The sequence below is a fragment of the Manduca sexta genome, chromosome 25 (assembly GCF_014839805.1).
Source record: "Manduca sexta isolate Smith_Timp_Sample1 chromosome 25, JHU_Msex_v1.0, whole genome shotgun sequence".
NCBI lineage: Eukaryota > Metazoa > Arthropoda > Insecta > Lepidoptera > Sphingidae > Manduca > Manduca sexta.
This window is the reverse complement of record NC_051139.1, coordinates 15,261,551-15,285,595: the sequence shown is the minus strand read 5'-3', so window position 1 is coordinate 15,285,595 and position 24,045 is coordinate 15,261,551. Positions and strand designations below refer to the sequence as shown.

General features: G+C 32.3%; 1 protein-coding gene across 1 annotated transcript in view; it reads right to left on the bottom strand.

Moving 5' to 3' along the window:
- The window catches only part of LOC115448167 (transmembrane protein 205), a 49,276-nt gene that overhangs the window by 16,171 nt on the left and 9,060 nt on the right, over positions 1-24,045 (bottom strand). Inside the window, exon 2 of the mRNA XM_030175513.2 lies at positions 1,478-1,647. Coding sequence (XP_030031373.1) covers positions 1,478-1,647 — 170 coding nt within the window. The remainder of the gene's footprint in view (positions 1-1,477; positions 1,648-24,045) is intronic.

The following is a 24,045-nucleotide window of genomic DNA, read 5'->3' as shown; positions in this document are numbered from 1 at the left end:
TATTATTTCTAATTTTGAATCGGTTTTCACTTTCTACTTTGTTAATTAAACCAGTCTAAACTATAGATAAAATTGTCTACCGCCCGCAGCCCTTCCATAGAATGTATTGTGTAGTAAACTTGATTTATGATAATTAATAAGTTTATAGCGTGTACTAAAATGTAAATAGCTGGCGATATCGTTTGGGATAAAGTAATGTGCTTCCTTTTTAGTTTATTTCAGCACTTAGGTGTATGATTAAAATTTTATATCTATTGGATATTTCTTCTTATTAAATTTTATTTATGAAAAACTCAGTGAAATACTTCGCCTGTTTGTTCCGAGTCGATTTCCGGTGTTAGTTAACATAGTACATTACAAACAGGCATATTTTATGTATATTTCAAGTTTATTGAATAATTAATATCCTACTTCCTATATGATAAATAAATATTATTATTTATTCAAAGTGTTACAACTAATAATCAATAACTAGCAAATAATCGCCATCCTTACACGATGCCAAAACAGACATTGAATATAGACGATAGAAACATTTCAAAGAGTCTAAAATCTAGACCAGAGTCTCGATATTACATTGAATGCGTGCTTTCAATAACTTTATGTACTTATAGCTGCATAGAACAATTCTTGATTTATTTATATTTAGATACTGTATATTACCTCCAAACTGATAAACTAACTGGGTAGTTTATGGCATGGCATTAATTTTGTCAAATGATTCCTCATGACTAAAAGGTTAAGAAGCTGTGGTCTAAATATTTGTCAGCACAGTAAGCGTTGCATAACCAATCATTGGTACAATTGGTTTGACCCGTTTCGGTCAGCATAACGACCTTGTAAACACCTTGATAGCAATATCTGGGCAACAGTTTTTTTAAAGATCCTTCTCATTATTATGTTTTAAATTTTAATTAGATATATTTTTAGTGGTAAATGCGGTGTTCATTTATTAGTAGCATACATATCAAATGCTGTACCTTATTGTTTTATTATGTTCTATGATGTAAAATGTAGTGATGTTGGTGTACCTTATTTCAAATAAATAAATAAAAAATGATACAATTTTGTCTATTACTGTTGCTAAGTTATCATTGTGTTGTGGTTTGAGGATATAAGTATAATAAGGCGCTTAGGTATCAATTAAAGCACAATAAAAAGAGGACGGAAAGTGGGTGCACCGGTGGCGCCGCTCTTTGCCCCTTCAGGGATAAAGACATGAGTGTGTGCAGTGAAGTGCTGTGCACTAATTTGTAATTCTAAGTTTTGAGTACTGTTTATAACCAGCCACTACCTACTGTCTAAGCTAATAAGACGAAAGGCTCATAATTCAGAATGAGGAACTCAACACCTTTCTTTTGCGTCGGAGGCTAAAAATCATTGTGGTGTTATAATACGCGGCCTCCAATGTTAGGTCCCATGGCATATGATTAACGAACTATGTTATAATATTACCCCTTGTTGATGAAGTACTTACCAGAAACAAGCGTCATCCAAATCTGAGCGCCTAAATGCGTGGCGACGGCGGTTACGTATAGGGCGCGCCAGCCGCGAAGGTTGGACGCGGAGCCAGGCCGGCTTAGCCACGCCAGTAGCACCAGGATGGCCAGGGCCACGTGGTAGGGTTGCGAGGTGCGCGTCGCTATACTGTGGGCAAACAAACCTTATTAAATTCAGTCCTTCTACGGAATGATCGAAGATTGAATAACAGTTACCTACCAGTTAATAATAAAATATCTCTCAAAGCAGTAAGGAAGAATGTGACAAAATACTGAGTTCCCAAAACACTTATAAATAGCGTTTATTGGTGATGAGGACTATTAATGGACGTTGAATATGACAGTATGATTTTTAGGTTCCCAATGTATTGTAGACATTTCGCCTTTACCGACCGTCATGCGATTTCTAGTGCTCTTTGAACCGAGATTTGCGATTTCCTGCCGCTCGCGTGCCGCGGAATCGTCCATTCTATGACATTGCTTCACCTCGGCGACAAAGCTATCAGACCAAGAGGTTATCTACAAGGTTAGATGAGCATGCCTCTAATTGGCGTAATGAAGTGAATTAAATTAATTTATTTATATCTAAGGAAAATATGTATGGCAACACAACGTGCAGCCTGTTTTCCTTTTTCTATAAAGAAATATAGTATTTCATGAAAACATAGAGAAATGGTTAAAGTAATTTCGAAAAGACATTTATAATGATAAGGGCAAATGAATCAAATAATCCACCGATTTATTATCGACTTTAAGTACTTATGTTAATCCCAGCTTTTATAGTCCGCAATAGATAATTTGATTTAATAATATATTAGTCCATATAAATATACTATTAGTTTTGAAAAGCGACTCTGCCTTCCAAAATACTTACACGAAATTTAAAAGCAATTCCTCATTTTCAGGATAAAAATTACCCCGTATATTAATTCAAATGTATTTGAGATTTATATTCTCTTTCAACATATCTTAATTTTTTTTATTCGATCATGGCAATGTAAACTCACTGCACCTGATGGTAAGTGGAAAGTCTAATAGAATTTCGACTGACGAGAATTGATTATCTCTCGGAAGGCGACATAATTATGTTGGCCTGTTGGAACAGGATATACACTGGCTGATCCTGGGACGCCGCACGCTAACGTGGCCCACTATGGCTGGTTTTAACACCTTGTGTACAGTGGTCGCTTTCCGGGCGGATACAAAATATACTACTTACAGCAGATTTCCTCACTCATATTATTTAGTGGCATTTATAATTAAATATTTAAAGGGGTTTTCATCTTTCTGTTTTCATTTGACCCTTAACTTAAGAGTCTTCGACGACTCATAATTAAAACGGGAAAAGAATTGAGACAATAAAACATTCGCATAGTTGCAATATACTTGAAATCCCTTTGAGGATGTTCTTCATTCTCGTATACAAGAATTACTGGTTCCAATCCAAAACAACACAACTTATCCAAGCAGATTATACATTACGATAATGCTGCACATGACCATTACCGGGTAAAAAAATACATCAATCAGGTAATCTCTATGTGGACTAAGGATATGAGATGATACAAGGAAAATTACGTTAGTTTTCCTTTATTGTTTCAGATGTTTATCTGAACTATTTTATATATAATCTGTTGTTGTTGTCTGAAATAAATTGTTGTCACCTCAGATTATGAATTTATAGCTATTTAATTTTATTAAGTAAGTATTTGACAGTTCAAATGCAAAGGATTAAATTATTGCATACTTTATCAAAATGAATAGAGAAAAGAAAATCGTGTCCAAACACATAACGTCATGACGCGTCAGTACAGCCTGCTCGCGTTTGTAACTCCTGTATTATGTGAACTAAATAAAAAAATCGCAAACATTTATCAAAGAGAATAACAGAAAACAGAACGCCTTACTCAAACAAACGACGTCATTACACGTTGGTATGGACGCCACCTGCTCACGTTCGTGACCTCTGCATTATTTGAACTGAATTACAACTTGTCTGGCATGAAAATTGAAATACCTCAAAATATAAAATCATATTTAATTTTATTACCAAATATATGATTAGAAATGTCTGTTTAGGTTTTAATTTATTTGGCCGTCTTGGGTAGAATTGAGTATTCGATGATGACAACGTATGAACGTTATTTCATTTAATTATTTTTAATGAATAATCTTTATAAAGTAACTTAGATGATCTTTTTAAATAATTTATTATAGACATTGTTATTATTAGTACACGTATGACTTGACATTTAATTATTTAAAAACATATATAAAAATAAACTTTCTAACAATTTTAATTTTAAATTAAAACAATATATATAAATAGTCTCATAACAAATAACAATAAGATTAGAGGATTATCACTATCTTTCCTGTTTATATAGACTATATCAGCCATAATTGCATTATCAGAGTTGTGATAGGAGTGATATTAATCATTTAATTATGTGCGTACGTACGTCTAAACTTTTATATATAATTCCCAATTTCCTGTGGTTTTAAACACAGTAGATTTCGAAGAACCGTAGTGCTGTTTTGCTCAGTATGGATGAGATACAAATTTGATGCCCGGACACAGCACCAAAATAATAAGTAATGTTAAGAATTTTATATAACCTTTAGGAGTATTTCACGTGTCCAGATATGTTACTATTTTCTTACAAACAACTAAATTAGTCCTAATTTCATAAATCAATATCAAACATTATACTTTTAGCGAACAAAGAAAGGGTTCAATGTAATGCGTATTATCACTCCACGTGATAAGAGCAAAGAGACACATTGGTACAATTGATTTGTGATAATTTCTACGTCATATGATAATTAATATTTAAATATATGACTATCACGCCCACCACTCGTTACGTAAAGCGTGTGTCATATGATAGAGGTCATCCACTCCGTGACGCGTCAGGTGATAGATGCCAGTTATATGTCAATGTTATTTGTCACTTGATTTAGATGGCAGATATGAATAAATTATCATCTTTATTGTTAGGCAGATAAGTTCTGTTTTAAAGTGAAGAAATTCGTTCAATTTTGTAATTTATAAAAACCTTAATAAGTTTCCAGATTAATAGTATTTGATATGATTTTCGATTACTGGAGGCGGTTTCCTGCTTTAATCAGCGAATAACCACATCAATGTCTTTATTACTCTTAAAATATTTGACTGGAACTACAATTATGATGTACGTATATGTTTCTTAAATGTTTATAAAGCTTGTTTTTCATTTCTTTCATTATTTTAAAACGTTTCCTTTTACTAAGACAAATAACGTTGCACCTTTGAAAAACACATGTAACACATACGTCGAACTGTTATTCGAAGTGGAAATAACTGCAATTTCTTAACCACACAAACTATTTGTTTTCAAACAATACAGACGTTGTTTGGACGTATCATTGTTAAATTTAAACAAACATCCGAACACCTCACTTTCAGCTTCTAGTCTGTATTCACAAACACCGTATAAAATTATTTTTAGGTTATGTAGAGTTTAATGACATTATGACGTAATTATACGTGACGTGATTACCCGTTAACGATATTATTGCATATTCTCATGATCGTGTAAACACGTCAAATTAAGCTTCCGAGAGTTATTAAAGTTTACGCAATGCTGACAAATTGACGTCAAAATCAACAAGAGGTTCAAGGTATTATAAAGATTTTTAATGATGACATATTCTAAATAATGCCTACAAGTACTTACAAAAGATGTGTTTAATTTCAGCTCTATTTAAACTACTGTTTGATCAGTATTTTTGGCATGATGTCCTACTTTTTTGCGCCACTAATTATTTTATTTTCAACTGTTGAGTGTTTTAGAATCTATGCTATTGATCTGATATTATGTTACAACGTCAACCAAATAACCGTTCATTTCCAGAAAAGTAACATTTGTGAGTTTGTCCTGGAACTACCAAACCTATTCCATTTTACTTTCAAAAGAATATAGTAGAGATTGCAATCAATCTGTGAAGAGACCTGGTTTAGGACTTTTGTGGATCACAATGTTTCGCATGTTGTCTATATTGTAGCTTTAGTTTATGGATTTTGGGTATACCTTCGTAACATGTTATTAAGTCTGTTTTTGGATTGTTAATAAGTAAAGATATTTCTTGTTGCTGTTCTAGCATAATAGATATGAACTTAAGTGGTGATTGTTTTTACTTTCAAATAGGCAACTTACACTCAAGAGTACGTGCGGAATTATTGGATCATAATGAATTTGAAAATGACATTACAAATCAGAACCTACCCCATTAACAAACTTGTGATGAAATAGTTGAAAAAAATTATGTAACCAAAGTAAAACATTTTTATCATTTACTCGTATTGCAAATAAAATCGTTATCAGAGGTGCCGACGTGCCGAGCCTCACGTCTCCGGCGCACACTTTCTACGTAGATTTTCGGTTAGAATTAGCATTAGTGATGAAATGTGTTATTAGAATTAGCACCCTAAATATCTGACAAATAGAGTTTCAATTACTCTTGTTAACTATTGTATAAGTCGAGAGATAAAAAGACAAATTAATCACTTATAAAATGTGAGGAAAACATATCTTAAATATGGCTACCATTTTGGGGTTAATTGGACGTTATCACACGTAGTGAATGTGTGTAATTATTTTTTATCTCAACAATTATAAATAAATTTGAAAGTAAATTACTGTCCTAATCAATTCACAAAGTATCTTCAGTCGCAGTTACCATAGAGGACTGACGTATAATTACGTAAAACCTTGGAATTATGTCATCGAGTGACGTACAATGACGTCACCTAACAACTTTCTTGTACGTCTAAGAGCAAAAATGCAAACAAATCCTGTTATTTGAAAACCTTCGATGTATTAACAAATCCCTATCATTCACGGACATTCCTACATCGGAGTAGTTCATGCTCAAATTTTATCAAGTGACCCACTTATTCACTCGATCGTCTTTTCCATGAAAAAGTACCTATAGATACGATTATACATGTTGCTATAGACTCAAACGTTACTCAGTTGAATATTTCGACTACCTCGGTGGCATAGTTATGTTGTGTAAGCGGTAGGAGTACGACTACCATGATGAGTTCCCGAATTCGAAGCTCTCGGGTCGGGCAAAAAAATATGACTGGGTTTTTCTGCTTTCTGTGTCAGGTACACAGCTTTTTAATATTGAGTTTGGCCGCCGTGGCCTAAATTTGGCTAGGAGGGATTTTATTTCTGGTATCATCAGGAATATTGTTCAGCATTAAGGAAACTTCTCTCCGGTAATTACTATCGGAAGTAGACTACCCAGTAACCTAGAGATACCTTCCCAAGATATACAAATTTGTGCTTTGATATACGAATTTTAAAGAGACTGCTTTAAAAAATATTTTTTTAAAGTTGTTTTGCCCTTCAGCTTCAGCAGTTTCGTCACATCACGCAGCCGTCATGTGATAACGATTCAATCGGTTACATAGATAACAGCCTTTGTAGTCTATGGTGATACAGGACTTTGCACTCTGATCTTAAACGACAATGCGGTAAGATGATTGATAGACATAGTCTAGATCACGGAATATAGAAATAGGTAATGATTTCTTATGTTTACGCAAATGTTAGACATTGAAAATAAAAGTATTTAACGGATGTTTTCGCGGTTTTTATATTATTATTTTAAAATGTAGGTAGATATTGTAACTTTGACTTTACGGATGAACGGCACCTCAGTCCCCACCGTGACCATGAAGGCTGCAGTCTTTGAAACGTCGGGAGAAAATAATACTATAAAAACCACGAAAAAATCCGTTAAATACTTTTATTTTCAATAGAAATAGGTGTAAGAAACAATTACTAGTCTAGACCGTGTTCTGAAACTTAGAATTTATTGACAGTGCTAATATGGTAGCATAATTTAATTTAAGTATTTTGCTGTGTACCCTTGAAGGATGAATTTAAATTTTTCATTATTGTGGTTACGGTAAATAACGTAAATCTCAAAAATAAATGACTTAAATATCATGCAATTTAAATAAAAATGTTATCGTAAACATCACAGCAGGATCAGCGAAATACGTCAAAGTAAAAAATATGAGCATGTTGGCATAATGATTTTTTATGTTTACGACTATGACATTGAAAAACTGCTTAACGGATGTTACGCTATAAGTTTAATAAATAATAATTTCTTTACTCTTTACTTCCGAAGTCTCCAAGTATTGCGCATTACTGTCTTATTTTTCTAGTCCAGTTGCGGTTGCTTGTATTAGTATTTATTTATTGGCTGCTAGATCTCTCAAGTGGGAGAGTCCGTCTGGGTAGATATGACAGTATTGCTATTTTACCGTTTAATAGTTGTGAGCAAGCACTACCGTATTGTGATTTTTAGTACAATGTAGTCACTATAATTACTGGCCATTATGAATCGTAACTTACTTATCATAATGAATTAAATCCAGGTGCGTTGTAGTAAATTATAATTAAAAGTTCTGTGTGGAATTACTACTGTTTTAGGAGCTATGATGCCTGTTGTCTAAAACAAGCGAGTTTCCTTGTCTTATCTTTTAGTTTTGTAAATATACTTGGTAAATGCGATGAAACCTGGTCTAGTGAGGTCGACATGGATTCCGATATATGTCCTCTTATGAAAAAATATGCTAATTGTTTACGATGAATTCGCTTGAATGAAAAGAAATCCGGTTTGAAAGTGCTGTTTATAGTTGACATTTCGTGGCTTTTTTTTCATTTATCGATACACGGGTATTCGGATTGCCGCCCACATTGCTTTTCATTTGAAGACTGACATCTAACATGGGTAATAAGTACTTTCAAATACTGTGTGAAGAAATATTATTTAACTAGTTTATTTATTTATTATACATTTCGTATACATAAAGAGTATATGAATAGTTATATTAACATAATTTATATTAGAATCTTTTAAGATTTTTATAACTATATATTTGGTTTGGTATAATAATTTGCGCTGACGAAATTTTATAATAAGCAAAGGAATAAAGATACAGTGTTGGATGTTAATGCAAGAGCGTACAACCTCTATCAATCTCTATACGGGACCTATTTGCTTTTTACCTGCTTTCTGTTTTAAATCGAAAATAAAGTGCCGAAAAATTTAATGTATTATTAATGCCTTATATCGGACATTCGGAACAATATATAAAGTGCGTGTGGGCTATAGCCGTTTGTGAAGGTAAAAACAAAACAAATTGCGAACAAAGCAATGAATAATGCGTCGAACAAAACTGTTTTTTACACAATCGGTAATGCGGACGAAAAATATACGAACTGCACGAAGCTGCATTTGTTTCGGTTAAAATGGTAATGTAGTTTTAATTTTATTGAAGTTTATTTTTCTATTTTTTTTATGATAGAGATAATGATGTGCTATTAATGCAAGCATGTATTGCATTGGATATTATTTGTTAAATGTATCAAAAATATTGGCGTTCATAGTATTATAAAAAATGTATAAATATTTGTAAAAAATGGCCGTCGAAATTGAGAGGGAGGTTTGATGTCCCACAACAAACTCTTATTACATTCCTGGATTGAATCAAATTTAAACATGGAACAATTCGGGCGGACGCGCCACCGGAAGGTGCGCGATAAAAAAGTTGCCAGGACCGGACGGTGTAGGATGCTGGGACACAAAAACAAATAGTTTCGATACTGCACGCGCGTCCGCCGCACTCCTTCAGAAGTCATCGCCCGATAGTTTTTATGTTATCCATTCATAAACAATAAGGTTGTGTCTTTGACTTATAAAATCACTTGTTTATATTTTAATGGGTTTCGATGCAAAACATTAAGGTAACTAATTTAGTCAGAAAAAAAACACGCTCTCGATTAATCAGTATAAAAACAATTTTTCCAAATTATACGCTGAAAATATAATTATAATGTCTACTTTAAGTGTATAGCGTGAATATGATATACAATGCGGCTTAATTAATAAAGGCTTAAGACTTAAAGGTTTTAAATAATTGAGTCTAATAATTCTCTCAAAAATATAGTCATCTTAAGTGACATAAGGACGATGTAAAAAGCCAGCTTTATATTTATCTCCTTGAACCACTAGCATAGTAACAATGTATAAATGTAATAAACCAGAATTTATTGTCGACTGTTTCCAACAATACCTGTGCATGAAATATGAGGCAATAGCATGATGTTAAATCGCTTTACTGTCAGGTGATAATAACAATGGAGCCATTACAGTACAGGCAAGATATACAGGGTTACATGTCGCTTTATACTTTTATAACATTGAGTGATGAGACAGGTGGCTTTATATAAGCGCTTCTCACATACCAGAATTTTGTATAACTGAGCTATGACAGCTTTCATTACACTATCATTCAATGTTAATAATGCCAGTTAATCACACTGTAACATAAATAAAACTAAGAGGCTATAAGATTATATACATCACATTGAAACGTGTGCGCTTTTAGCAAACATTGTTAAATCGGCGCTATTTATCAGCGCCTTAAAACCTGCTCTATTAGAATAGGGCCCACGACCCACATACATGACAGCTGAGTGCTACACTGGTAATAAAGAAAAATAACGTGCATTCCACGTTTATTGATAGCTATAAACTGTAGGATTACATTATGAAATGTTATTTTGTGAGTTATAGGGATTTTATTATAATCAGGCTTTCTCTGCCGATGTATATGATGGATATGAATATAGGGAAAGCGGTCATGTGGTTACGATTCGAAATTCTCGAAATATGACATCGTATTTGTTAACTGGGTTTAAGAGGTTATGATTAATACTGCGTCATCAGATGGGTTAAGAAATGTATTTTGAACCCTAAAGTTCGGTGTTTACTCAGATTTTTTTTTTGTTTTGAATGAACAAACTAATTGTCTATATATTAATTATTTTATTTTGATGTGTGGCTTCATTTAATGTGTTGGAAATATTTTAGTTATACGCTATTATTGTTTTATGGTCTCCTATTGTTTTCAGATATAAAACTCATCCCGACCTTTATGCCAAAGTGTCTATTAACGTTGTAATGCTGTTAACCACAAGGTTTTAATAGCAGAATAAAGTTTATCGACTATAATATCGATTTTTAATACTAATTCCCATAAACACTAATCTTTATTGCGACGCTGCCCACATTCTTAAGAAATGTAATATATTTTCTTAGAACTATGGAGGAGTTTGTATGTTTTAACAAATATCTAATTACTTTTATCTGGTACACAATTTTTACCCCATAATGATGTAAAAAAAAGAAATTACTTTTCTAAAATTATGTGACTATTCTATGCATTATCGCTTGCTTTAACGGTGAAGGAAAATATCGTGAGGAAACCTGCATGCATACCTAATAAATTCTTTATACGTATTTTGAGGGTGTGTGAAGTCTACTAATCCGCACTAAGCCAGTGTGGTGGGCTAAGGCCTAATTAATACCTCTTGATAGTAGAGGAGGCCCGTGCCCAGCAGTGGGACAGTATTTAATACAGGGCCAGCATACTAAGGTACAAGTCGTATAGAATGTGGGCTCCTAGTGCTACAGTACTTAAACACGAAATATTAGCAAATCGCAAAAGATAACTTGTTCCTTTTTGCATTTAATATGTTCATACATAAAACTACCCAGCAAAACGCATTAAAGTCCCAATGTAGATGTCACAAACAAACTAAATTACTAAGTTATTAATATAGATTGCTGCGGTCAGTTGCTAATTCGCGACAGGCGCCAGTCATAACTCCAGTCAAGTCCATATAATCCTCGTATTAAAAGTTGTTTCAGCCGTAATGGTGTGGTCAGAGTCAAACGGCAATTATCGCATTATTCAAGACACAGTTTTCATATTGAATTGAAATTATATAAAATAAAAAATAAATTGTATGTGTAGTTATGATTTATTACGATAATTTGACAATCGTCTCCAAATGGATATTTAAGGTTTGATAATTTTGATGTAACGCAATATTTTTAGGCCTTATTTAATACGATTATATCATAGACGATGACATTAATCGTAGTCCCAGCAAGAAATATTAGGTTTACGAAATAAATTTTCAAATGTCATATTTTACTAAACATGACGCTATACTTCTATGAGCTCATTACAATTAAGATTTTGTAACGAATATTTTAATAAAGATTTAAATCAAGTTAGTTTTCTACTTTGATGTCCTTATTTAAGTTAACGTTAGAATAATTATTGTTGACACATTCCCATGCACTTAACTACGATGGTTACCAACTGACGGATATCTGTCATTTTAATGGCTTCTAAATGTAGAAATAATGTTATAACAAGTTTGTGAGTGCTGCGTATTTATGCCTCCCTAGTACTTTTATATTAAAACTCTAGCTACGATACATAGACCTCTTTGATACTAGATTCAAGAGCGCCTTTTGAGCTCAGAAGTAATATGTGGTACCAACTGATTTACAGTGTACAAATTTAAAAATGGCGATATTTTCGAGTTATGGAGCGTGGGAGGTGGAAGTCATATTTTGACAGCTGTTATATAAATTATTTTATTTCGTAAATAGCAAACATTTAAAGTATATCGAGCGTAAACAGAGTCGAAGTAACAACTGTCGCCAATCCGAAAATACTTTTTTTGACGTCACATTAAGGCGGTGCCCGAGCAAAACGGCGCGTAACCACATTTTTAGAAGATATCTAATCGAATTTTATTATATATTATGTAAAAATTAAACATCATACTTATTTCTACATGTTATCTGTAATGTGGATATTCTTTATTAAGATCATAATCAAAATGCCAATAAAATTGTCGATGACATAATATGTTTCCTCCTAAAGTACATATAATTTTAATTTTCATTAAATACTTTGGTAATTTAAATTTTTCACAAAGATTTAGAACAAATTTTTACAGAAATTATTTATAAATTTTTGCCTATCCCTGTCCGTAACTCATGCGCAGTAGAAGAGTGCGTAAAAAGTTTCTAATAAGCCCTCAAGTCTCTACACAGATATTTTTTTATCATTAGAATCTGGATTGCATCAGGTTGAAGGTTTTTTATTTGCTTACAATATTTTATAATAATGATCTCTCCGGTAAATTGAATGTATTGTATGAGTTAAAATTCGCATGGATTCTAAATTATCAAAGAGAATACACAATTGTTTGTTTAGTTATCTCGAAACTTCAAATATTTGTAGACAGGAAAATTAAGTTTATGACATGGCAATGAAGTATGAAACACCGCTTTGAAGTGGCAGATAGTATATCAATATATACATACTTATTCACTGTGAAATGTTTCATATTCAGGACAATGACAATTTCATTGCAGAGATAATTATATTTGTCACCAAGACAGATATACAAAACATATTTATTTGTGTAAGTCTTAATGAAAGAACTGAGAACTATTTATTTTGTCCGAGGCGGTTCTTTTCACATAAACAAACGTTATTTTTACTAAAAGTTACTTAAGGCGATACCTCAAGGTCCATTTTCATACATTTTGTTTCACCTTTAATCTGGGTAACTAAACAAGTATTCGCAAGTAAAGAATTTAAATTCACGTCTAGTTAGTGATTAGTTCTCGCAGTTGAAAGAAAAACGTAAAAATAATTAATAATCATGGATATTTCGGCCTTTAAAATTTCGTCATATTAAATTTTAAAGGCAAAGTGAAAAAAAATGTATGAAAATGGACGTTGAGGTATCGCCTTAAGAAAGAAATGCATGGAAAGGTTTCTTTTTTAACGAATATATTATTTAAAAAAAGAACGGAGCGAATGTAAAGAATCGAGTTTGTACGTTTGTGTCACAGATAGACAAGAATGTATGAAAATGAAAGTATACTCCTACATTGTCTCTTGCGGAAAACAGTGTGGATTATGCCTGCACGCGTTGATTGATTTCTATTCTTTCGCTTGCATACGGCGAAAATATCTTGTCAATATGAATATCTTACTCGTTGTTTTTAAATGACGTTTATCATCGATGTTCTAAAAATACATTCGCAACTAATTATAGCGCATGATTCATGTCATATCAACTTATTTATAAAGTATTATCTCGGAAATACAACGTGACTAATTCATGAATATTTTTATAAATGGATCTTGATAAATGTTTTATCCTTTCCCGCCTAAATACATATTTTTATCAAAAGGACCATGAACTATACCGACTTCTTTGATGAACTTAGCAAAGGTAATAAGAACTATAGTGCCACATCTCAGTAATTGTTTTAAAAATGTATCAAAATGTTTTGGAAAGGAAAACACTAATTTAAGAGCCGGTTCAAGTCGGTTCAGTGCGTGCGTAACCATGCGACAGTGCAAGTTGATTGTTGACCTTGTGTGATGTAGATTTTATGTCACCGACTGTTATCATTACGCGATAACAAACAATTGCTAAGAGAAAGTTTGTTCAATTTCTTTTGCATGCGACACGCTCGTGTCAAATCGATTTCGTTCATGGCACGTGGTTTATTTACTATCACCTTTTATTTATCTTTGCATAGATGCAAAAATTAATCAAGTGTTTTAACCTATCCTCGAATTCCTATTGGACTAAAATTACGAGTAACTTCAATTGTCGGAACCGACGTTAGCCCTAGGATCTGTCGTCAAGGGCGATAATTTATTACCACTGAGTTTTCGTATGCGTAAATATTCTGCCAATAATTACGTATACGTAAGCAAATAATTATAAAATATTTTCAAGTAACAAAATAAATATTTTTGGTTATTTTACACGAACTGATGTATGTATTTCTTAGTTCAATATATTGATTGTGTTATCGGAAAATATAACACTTTTATACAGAAATCGTGTGCCAAATCAATTAAGATTTTTATTATGCACGTGGAAACCTACGTATTTTCTGTTACATCAACAAGTAGCTAGTTATTTTATAGTTGGGCAAAAGTAAAATGTTATAAAGCCGTTAGCATTGTCCTTGGCCTGATATTTTTTTAAAAAGCTTTTAATGTGTGATTCTGTCTAAAATTGATTAGCATTCTTTTTTTAAATTATACTATATTCCAAATTCAAATGAAAGATAGCGCGCATTGCTGTCAATGGTATCTAGTTCTTCGAATCTAAAGTGGAAATAAAACCAGTTGTGACGTCACAAAGAGCGCCAAATCTGTCATATGCATTAAATGAATGTGTTTTTTTATCGGTCACTCGTATTGCATCAGATAAAAAGCGCACGCACGCCACGGGTATTGACCAATGTTTGTCCAAATTCATGCAAAAATACCGCCAAATATTTGATCAAATTGGACAATTACGATTTATTGCATCATGTCATTGACCGAAGATTTGATTAAATTTCGTAGTTTCTATATTATTTATTAATAACATTGAATGGGTTTTGATAAGATAATTATTATGTAAGGAGTGCTTAAGACAATGTGGGCGGCATTTATTTGTGATAATTCTTTACAGCCAAACCAGAGATTGCCAGTAAAGTCTCAAATTCAAATTATAAACTTAAATTGAATAAATTACTAATCATTTAATTCTGTATATTAAATTTATGGCGATCTTCCCTTGGCTTTTGAAAACAAACAAAAAATCATAAACCGCTAATGAATTTAGACTTGGCATATTCTTTTTAAATAACAATAAGGTAGGATAGATATTATTGTTTTCGTCAGAAAAGGAGCTACGTATTACACAAACATGTTTTCAGCTTTCAGGGTATCGATAAAGGTATTTACCTAATGATGTGTGAATGATATAAAACATGGGACTGTTTATCGTTATACATCTCTAGTAAACAAGTCATGTGACTAAGAAAGTATCGTTACTAAAAATAAACTTTTTTTTATATTTTTGTCATTATTTTGGCACACATTATCAGTTATTTGTGGGCATGACGAATGATCTATGTTAATATATTCATTAGGATCACGTGACGTCTAATCTTGATGCAAATGATTAATTGTCTTTCATAGAAATACCGGCAAAGCATTGTGTTATGACTCCAAATCTACATTTAATTCAAGTATTTTCGATTACTCGTAATTTTTATTTTTGGATGACAGATCCCACATCATATTTTCAGTTTTTTTTTATGAATAGTGGATACAAAGACTGTGCCTGTTTAAAAAAAACAAGTACCGCCGACAGCCGACATTATTTGGTTGTAAAAATAAATTGTACATAATTTTTCTCATATAAATAATTATAACCAGAATTCGATATCTCGCTTACCATCGAGTGCGAAATATTTCGAAGTAATGAATGTAATTTTTATAAATCCGAATAAAATAATGTAGGCCAGCAGTTGCGTGTTATCGTCGATCGTTTAATATTTAACTTGCCGCGTACGGTTTTCGGGTGCGGCTGCGCTGACGACGATTTGTCAGTAAGTAATTGCTGTTTACTATCATTTGTTAACTTGAATTGTACATTATTGTAAAGTATAATCATTTGAATTTATAAATTGATCATTTTGTTGAAGGAATTAATAATTTAATAAGATTTTTATCTTCAGAGTTGCTCGTCTATTTTTTTCAAACATTCTCTTTCCTATTCCAATTTGTTGTGATTTACTGCCTCATTTTAATGACAATTCTGCCAATGTCTAGTTTTAAAAGTCTTTGGCCACGTGAAAATGAAAACAAAATTCTCTTTTAACGTTATCTGACAAATGCAATGACCTGATTTGTTAGTCATTTGACAGGATATTGGTGTGAAGTGAAGTGACTACTTCACGTTTGACTGACTTGGCAGCTGGGGTATTCTTTCAACCGCAAGACAGTTCCACAAACATATAAAAAGTAACATGAATTGGATAAGATTCTATATTTACCAATAAACCGACTTAAGACTAAGGCAAATGGTATTATGTATTAGTATGGTAAGTTAGGTAGGCAATAAAAATTGAGGCAATTATTGCAATTTACGAACCTCATATGGGAATAAGATAGGGTAAGCGAAATAAGAATTTTGAGGGAAATACCGCTTAAAATTATTGCGAACATTGATAAAATTGTTTTAAACTAAATGCAGCAGACCGCTTCCCGCTGCAACCTAGACCGCAAACCAAACTGATTAAAGATCAAATAACTAGTTCTGTTGATATGGGATGCGAGAAAATCGCTGCCTTGTATAACTGTTAGTAATGTGATTCGACTGAGCGATTTATCGCTATTTTAATGCCGTCGCGACGAGTAATAGGCGGTTGTCGGCACTTTTTGCTCACATAGCTAGGTAATGGGATAATTATTAGGTTTTTAAGGTATAGACACTTTTATAGCATAGATAAACTTGCTTTTTTTTACTGGTTACAATTATGGAAGCAAAAATAGTAAAACATGGCGTCTAAAAGATAAAGCGTGTTTGTGATCGGTTCATTGTCATTGCGTTCATAGATAACACTTCCCATAGATAACAAATAATGTAATGGTTTTCGGTTACAACAGTCTTTAACAATCCTTTTAAACTGTAATTTGAAGTCCTTTAAAAATACCTGATAAAATTACCACTTGAAAAAATTACAATATTGAATAACAACTTTGGAATTTTGTTTTAATGATGCATCTAAGTATTTTTTTACATGTTTTAAAGCCATTGGTCGTTAATTAATGTCCCATAAAGTGCCTACAAAAATTCGCAATGAGCAATGAACATTTCCTTTTACTCGACTTTAAATAACTCTCCTCAACCGGTCACCAAGCCGCCGTAATAACAGGCTGTCGATAAGTACTCGTAGTAATGATCTTTACGGGTTTTCATTCTATATTTATTCGATTTAATGAAATTGAGTTTTATTTGGTTCTAGTATTTACAGAATAGAGGATTAATTAAAGGGTTTTATTTAGTTCTAGTATTTACAGAGGATTAAAAGGTGACAAGGTTACATTGTTTCAATTTAATGATCAAGTTTGATCAGGGTAATATTCCAAGAGAAAGTTGAAAATCTTTTGGTTTAGTTTATAAGATCTTTAGAGACTTAAAAATAAGGACTAAATATATCGTAAAAAAAGTGTTTTAAATTTATATGCCGTTTAATTACAAGACTGCATCGGTGGCGTAGTTGTACGTTGTACGGCATCGCTCTGAGGTCCTGGGTTGGAATTCCGGGTCGAGCAAAGTGATTTTCGGGTTTTTCTGTTCAGTATCAGCCCGGCGTCTGGAATTTGTGCCCGATATGGAGATAGTCTCGCCTCCTATCACAACATGGGACGGAACACATTTGGCGAAAAGTGGGTGCCCTGGTTGCGCCTCTGCATACCCCTTCGGGGATAAATGCGTGGTGTCGTGTGTGTGCGTGTTAATTTCAAGACTATTGTAAAAGACACAGAAAACGTTGAAACAAGGAAGTAGAAAACTTATTTTACATAGTAACATATTTTACTATCATGGCATCACTGATAGCAAACGCGTGATAACACTTAACACATTTATCGGTATCCTAAATGATTCACGATTCACAAAGAACGCGGAAAGTTTCAAACTAATACCAGAAATGAATCTTCCTATTCCTACTTCCTAGTTACCAATAAAACCGTTATACAAATGGATTAAAAATGAACCAGATTTACAATCTTCACGAAAGATCCATCAAATAATTATAATCCGACTTATTATAGGACAATTGAACAATCTTACTCAGACAACGATCGTTTCTTGTTTGTGTTGTTTTTATATTCAAGAATCAGTTACAAATTAATTAATTTTATATAGTGTGTACTTTGCGGCTTTTTAATTGATCATTTTGATCCAACGCACTTACCATGACGGATTACGGCGAGATATAAATTTAATTAAAAATACAAGTCGATTAATTAAATACACATAATTAATTACTTTTTTCAAAAAGAGAACGCGAGAATTCCATTATTAATTCTTAGACTGAGATCTTGTGTTCGATCGGCGAAATAATAAGAACGTATTTTTTAAAATAATAAGACGGGCTTTGAAGTGAAATTGGTTAAAATAAATGTTTATTTTTATAGAAAGTGTTTGTTCCAGAAATAATAATGTCCGGTGCGAAATAATCTAGAAATCGCTTCGACCTCATTTAAATTGTAGCATGTAACGGACATTTAGGGTTGCCTCGCAGATATATTTTTTGCAGAATTAAAATGATGAGATTTAGACAGAATTTTTTAAAATAATAATGTACTGTATATTTATTATAAAGTAAGTTAATATTTTTAAACAAAAAACTATTGTTGTGTAGCTAATTTTAAATAATTCGCATTAAACATTATTTTGACGTTTCTTTTTTTTAGTCGCCGGAATAGTTCGACGAGATTTAATCCAGCCAAGCCGCTTCCGAGAGACGAATACTTTTTAAACTGCGCTGTGCCAACCCTAAACCCAGCAGATGCAGAGTACAATGTACTGACGTCGCGCGACATGCCAGCGGTTACTATACTATACTATTTATAAATGCCTGTTAATAGAGCTTAATGCCTCATGAGTTAGTGTCAGAAGCTACACATAGATGACATAGCGACCAAGATTACTGAGCTTGTCGAAATAAAATTAGATTTCGGCTTTTCTCGCTGTTTTTTAACCGACTTCAAAAAAAGGAGGAGGTTATCAATTCGACGTGAATGTTTTTTTTTGTATGTTTTTTAGGTTTTATTTTGTTTTGGACGTTTCGAGGAGTAGTCTTTATGGTCACAGAGGGGGGGGGGGAGGGGGATGCGATTATCAGTTTTATGTCGATGTCTACATTCGATATTAAGGTTACTGAGCTGTTGACCTCGGTTTAGTGGTAACGCTTATGGGAATCTTTTGGGAGATTTTGAGTTCGATTTCTAGAACATTGGTAGTTTTTAAAACAGGGTTTATTCCTAAACTTTTTACCTTTAACATAAAACCAAACGTTTATACTCAAGAACGTTAGCAATTTAAAGCATATTTCTTAAATATTTATTCCACACGACATACCTATACTGGGCACTGATCCAAGGACAAATGTTGCAAACAATCATAATCCCCGACCTTGGAATTGAACTTATGACCTCATACTTTATAGTTTTACAGTGCTAGTCGAAGGTAATCATGTCAAAGTCACGCAAAACGCGAACGCTGTGGTCCGATAATGATTCTGCATTTGATAATTATTTTATACTAGCTTTTGCTCGCGGCTTAGCTCGCGTGAAGGAGTTTTCTGGTATAAAAGTCCCGTTATATATGTTCCCGGGATAGAAATATCCTATAACCTAAGCCTATAACCTTCCCAGGGTCTTAAACTATCTCCATACCAAATTTCATAAAAATCCGTTCAGTAGATTTTGAGAAAATCGATAACATACAGATAGAAAAGGGGACTTTGGTTTACAATATAGATAGATATAGATTTTAGCCTATCCTTGAGTCATCGTCTAGTGATATTTCATTAAGTGCTGTTATCAGTCGATTGATTGAGATACTTACTAGCAAACTGACCTCGTTTGATCTACCGTAAATGATCTCAAGGTTTGGCGCCATTCGTTCATTTTGTACAGCATTTGAATAAGTTATAAAAGATAGTGAAACTTGCAGCATCTAGTTATTTAGTAACTCCTTTGCGTTTTCATTTCAAACATTTCATATGTACTTTTTACAGAAACCTCATTAGTCGTTGTTAATTTTGAACTAATTTCCAAATTGAAATAAAGCTATATTTCGGATTTTATTGCGGTTTGAGAGTTGATGGGTCCCTTCGTGACCATGATTTGGAAACGTCGGGAAAAATTATAATATAAAAAGCGGCGATAAAATCCGAAAAATAGTTTTGTATCAATGTCTAACATTCACGCAAACATAAGAAATCATTAAATTCCAAATATCTTGATCCATTTGTTCAAATCCTAATTTTGTTACTCCAAATAGAAACAATTTTTCCTTATTATTGCTACTGTAGTATCGATAGTCCTAATCGTTTTGAACTGCACTTGAATTTTGATAATAATAAATATGAATCGGTCACGTTGTCTCGCACATGGTCTATATCTATGGCCTGTTTATAATCAGTTATAAAAACTTAATCATTGTCTATGACTTTTATTATCGATATAATGTCACACATGATACGATTTATTACTTGCATAAAAATGCATCACTATTCGTTTTTTTTTATATTTTTAATATTTTACTAATAAAATTTTTTGTTGATGTATTATTAAGTTCGCTCCGTGACTACAAAGGTTGCATAGTCTTCGAAACGTCGGGACAAATTATAGTATAAAATCCGCAAAATAGTTTTATTTCAAAATAAAATTATTTTTATTTTGCGGCTTTAGTAGATTTATTTTTGTTTTACCTTTTTAATAACCGTTTTATCGTTGTATTTTTGGCAAAACAGTATTTAAATGTGGAAAAAATACAGATTAGCTAAAATCGGTATAATCCTTTTACGTGACGGATACTTAATATTTAAAGTTTATCAAAAATACGTGTGTGATATTATAATGATAACATTAAATACACTTTTCTAATTAACGAACACCTCCTTTTTGAAGTCGGTTATACAGCTACGCATATTCTGCACGCACAAAAACATGTCAGATGTGAGATTAAAATGTTCGATCGATGCTGATTGTGTCAATAGATTACATTACTGAAAATAGTTGACATGGATGACAATATCTATGTAAAAGTAATACGCATAATATAAAACTATTGATTACACAAGCTTAGTTGTCTCTACAAAAACTGACTCAAAAATATCCTCTTTCTTTAGGCTTCCTTTATCCGCCTTAAAATTCCTTTACGTCAATTGATGAAAAGCAAAAAATTTAAAAATCTATTGACAAAACCAATATTAGTGGAGCTATCATAATATTTGCGGATAATGTTATATTCATTACACATGCACTACATTTACTTAAATATTTGATTATTCAATAGATTGGTTTATGTATTTTTGGATGCAGGTGTAGTGAATTTTATGTCTTATTTGTTTTCTCTTGTAGTTATTGATTGGTTATTTACTGTTTAATAATAATAATATCACTTTATGTCCCACTTCTAGGTCTTCTCTTCTACTGAGAGAGTTTTTTAATATTTTCTTTATGTTTATATTATGTTTTCCTTTACAATATAGTGTTTAATAAATGACGATATATTTTTTTAAAGAATAGTGGGGATAAGTTAAATACAACTTGATGAGTTGGAAAATACTAAAAAAGAGCACTAATAATTAGTCAATATGGTGATGATACTACACTATGTTAATAATTATCTTAGAGGCTACATCTCAATGTCCGGTAATTACAATTTACTCTGACTACAATATTGTTTAGACCGCAACACGCACTGGCTTGACACAAATAAATTGTTTTTTTTTTTAACTAATAATGGTTCAATAGCATACGTTTGACGGTTTTTAACCGAATTATTATCGCAAAATAACGGTTACCTAATAAAGTTATCGATCGGTAATCCCCGAGACGGTCTGGGCACATATCGAAGGTCGATGTCTTTCCGCTTATCAACGATAAATGGGGCCTGCCCTTTTCGAGCGTGGTTAATACATGAAAAGAAATTTTTAACTCTTAATTTATACATAAAACTAGTGGGTTAAAGCTCTTTGCTGTATTTTTATGAAAAAACGAAAACGTTTTTTTTGTCTCTTTTTAGATAAACTTAATTGGTCAATTGAAGGTATTAGTTTTTATGGAAATATAGCTAAGAAACTCACAAAATCTTAATTGCTTTGACTAATACTAAAATGTTATTATTATATTTCCCGATAAAACGTATGTTATGTTTGATATCTTAAATGACAAATTTGTAACAGAGATTATAAATATTATGGGTAATTTGAGTACATATTTATTTTGGGAAAGTAAAATTGTAAGTTTTCAAATTGTAAAAACAAATTATCTGCAACATCTAATGGAATATTGTTTACACTTTCAACAAATGCATTTGTTATGTACGTGAAATAAATAAACGCCCACATCCGAATGCGTTTTATTTTTAATTTAAAATTTTAAAATAGAAATAAAGTAAAATTATAATAGTTTTTTTTTTATTATGTGCTTGTTTTTATAAGATCTCTAAAATTGTCTATGGGATTAATAAATTAATTTCATTTAATTTTATTTTAATATAATATTTATTATGCAAGATTCGATTTTTAAATGCAAACGTAGAATGAAGCAGTCCATTTACATACAAAGACCCTTATCTCGATTTTCGGCTTTAAACTATTAACTCGACTAATGAAAATAAAATTTTCACTTATCAGGTGACTCTTCAAATCATTATATTCTTTATCTTTTGCAAACTGTTAAACAAATAACTCACGTGTTTGGCAACGTTGCCCTAAACATGAAGCATCGTCGTGCCGATTGCATCGCATGTATTGTAATATCAGAAAACATTGAATATTGTTATTAATATATATCTAAATAATAATTAATAACAAATATTATTATTTTCGCCGCTGTACTAATATATTTGCATGCTGTGGTCTCCTATATTTGAAGAGGCACGTTTAATTGTACAAATGCTACGACATTGTATTTATTATATGCCGTGTATCCTTCGTTGGAGGTCCTTAAATAAATAAATATTCTACGGGATTCCTGCCGGCTTCCCTTACCTAATTTATGTAGAATCTAATTATCATTAAAACAATTTGTAGACCGCATTCATGTATATTAGTACTTACATGTTGTTTCTGTTTTTTTTTGGAAAACTTCACCCTTCCTCGCTACTCTACAGAAAGCAATCTCTAAAGCACTATAGGTCAGATATTCTTTGCATCTAAAGTGCAATTGCTTTGATTGATTGTTTGACAGACAATACTTGATCTTCATGTCTATCGTACAAGTGTATTTTAGTATCTACGGGCATATATGGCGGAGTGCAGCGCAGATCATTTTTTTATGTCAAACTATTATCGACATTGTTTCATTGAAATAATATTCAAAATCAATTGACGCATCGATATAATGCAATTTATTCTTGTTTTAATTGATTTTGAATATTAATTCCATGAAGACAATGTCGATAATAGTTTAACAGTGAAAAATTCTCTGCGCTGTGCTGCGCCGGCCCTACGCGCATTGCCGCGTAACACACCCATATATTGAAAGATCATTGCGGATCAAATCTTCTCCAGTGGATAACGCTTAAGCATTCTCTTATAGAAATTTCTCGAAGATACTGGCATAAGTATATAAGATAAAGTGCGTCAGTGATACAAGTATCAAGATCGATGGGGATATATGAATTGCACATTTGATACCTACGCATAATAAAATGCTGTAAGTTGGTTTCCGTGTGATCTGATTTTTCCTTATTTTGTGGAAAATTGTACCTTTTTCATGAGGAAGGCTGGCAGGCTTTCTTGATCTGAGTGATTTATTTCACCCATAAAGAGTAATGCTAAGGAAATTGTGGACGCTTAGTGAATGTTGAATTTAAAAGGCTGGAGGAAGTTATGGTTTGAATTTAAAACTGCCTTAAATAAAAATAATATTGTGTTTAAAAGATAATGTAATTTTGTACGACAATGTGGATACAAATGAATAAATAAAGATATTTTAATTATGAATAATAATACCCAGTCTCGATACAGTTAATTTCAACATTAACAAACA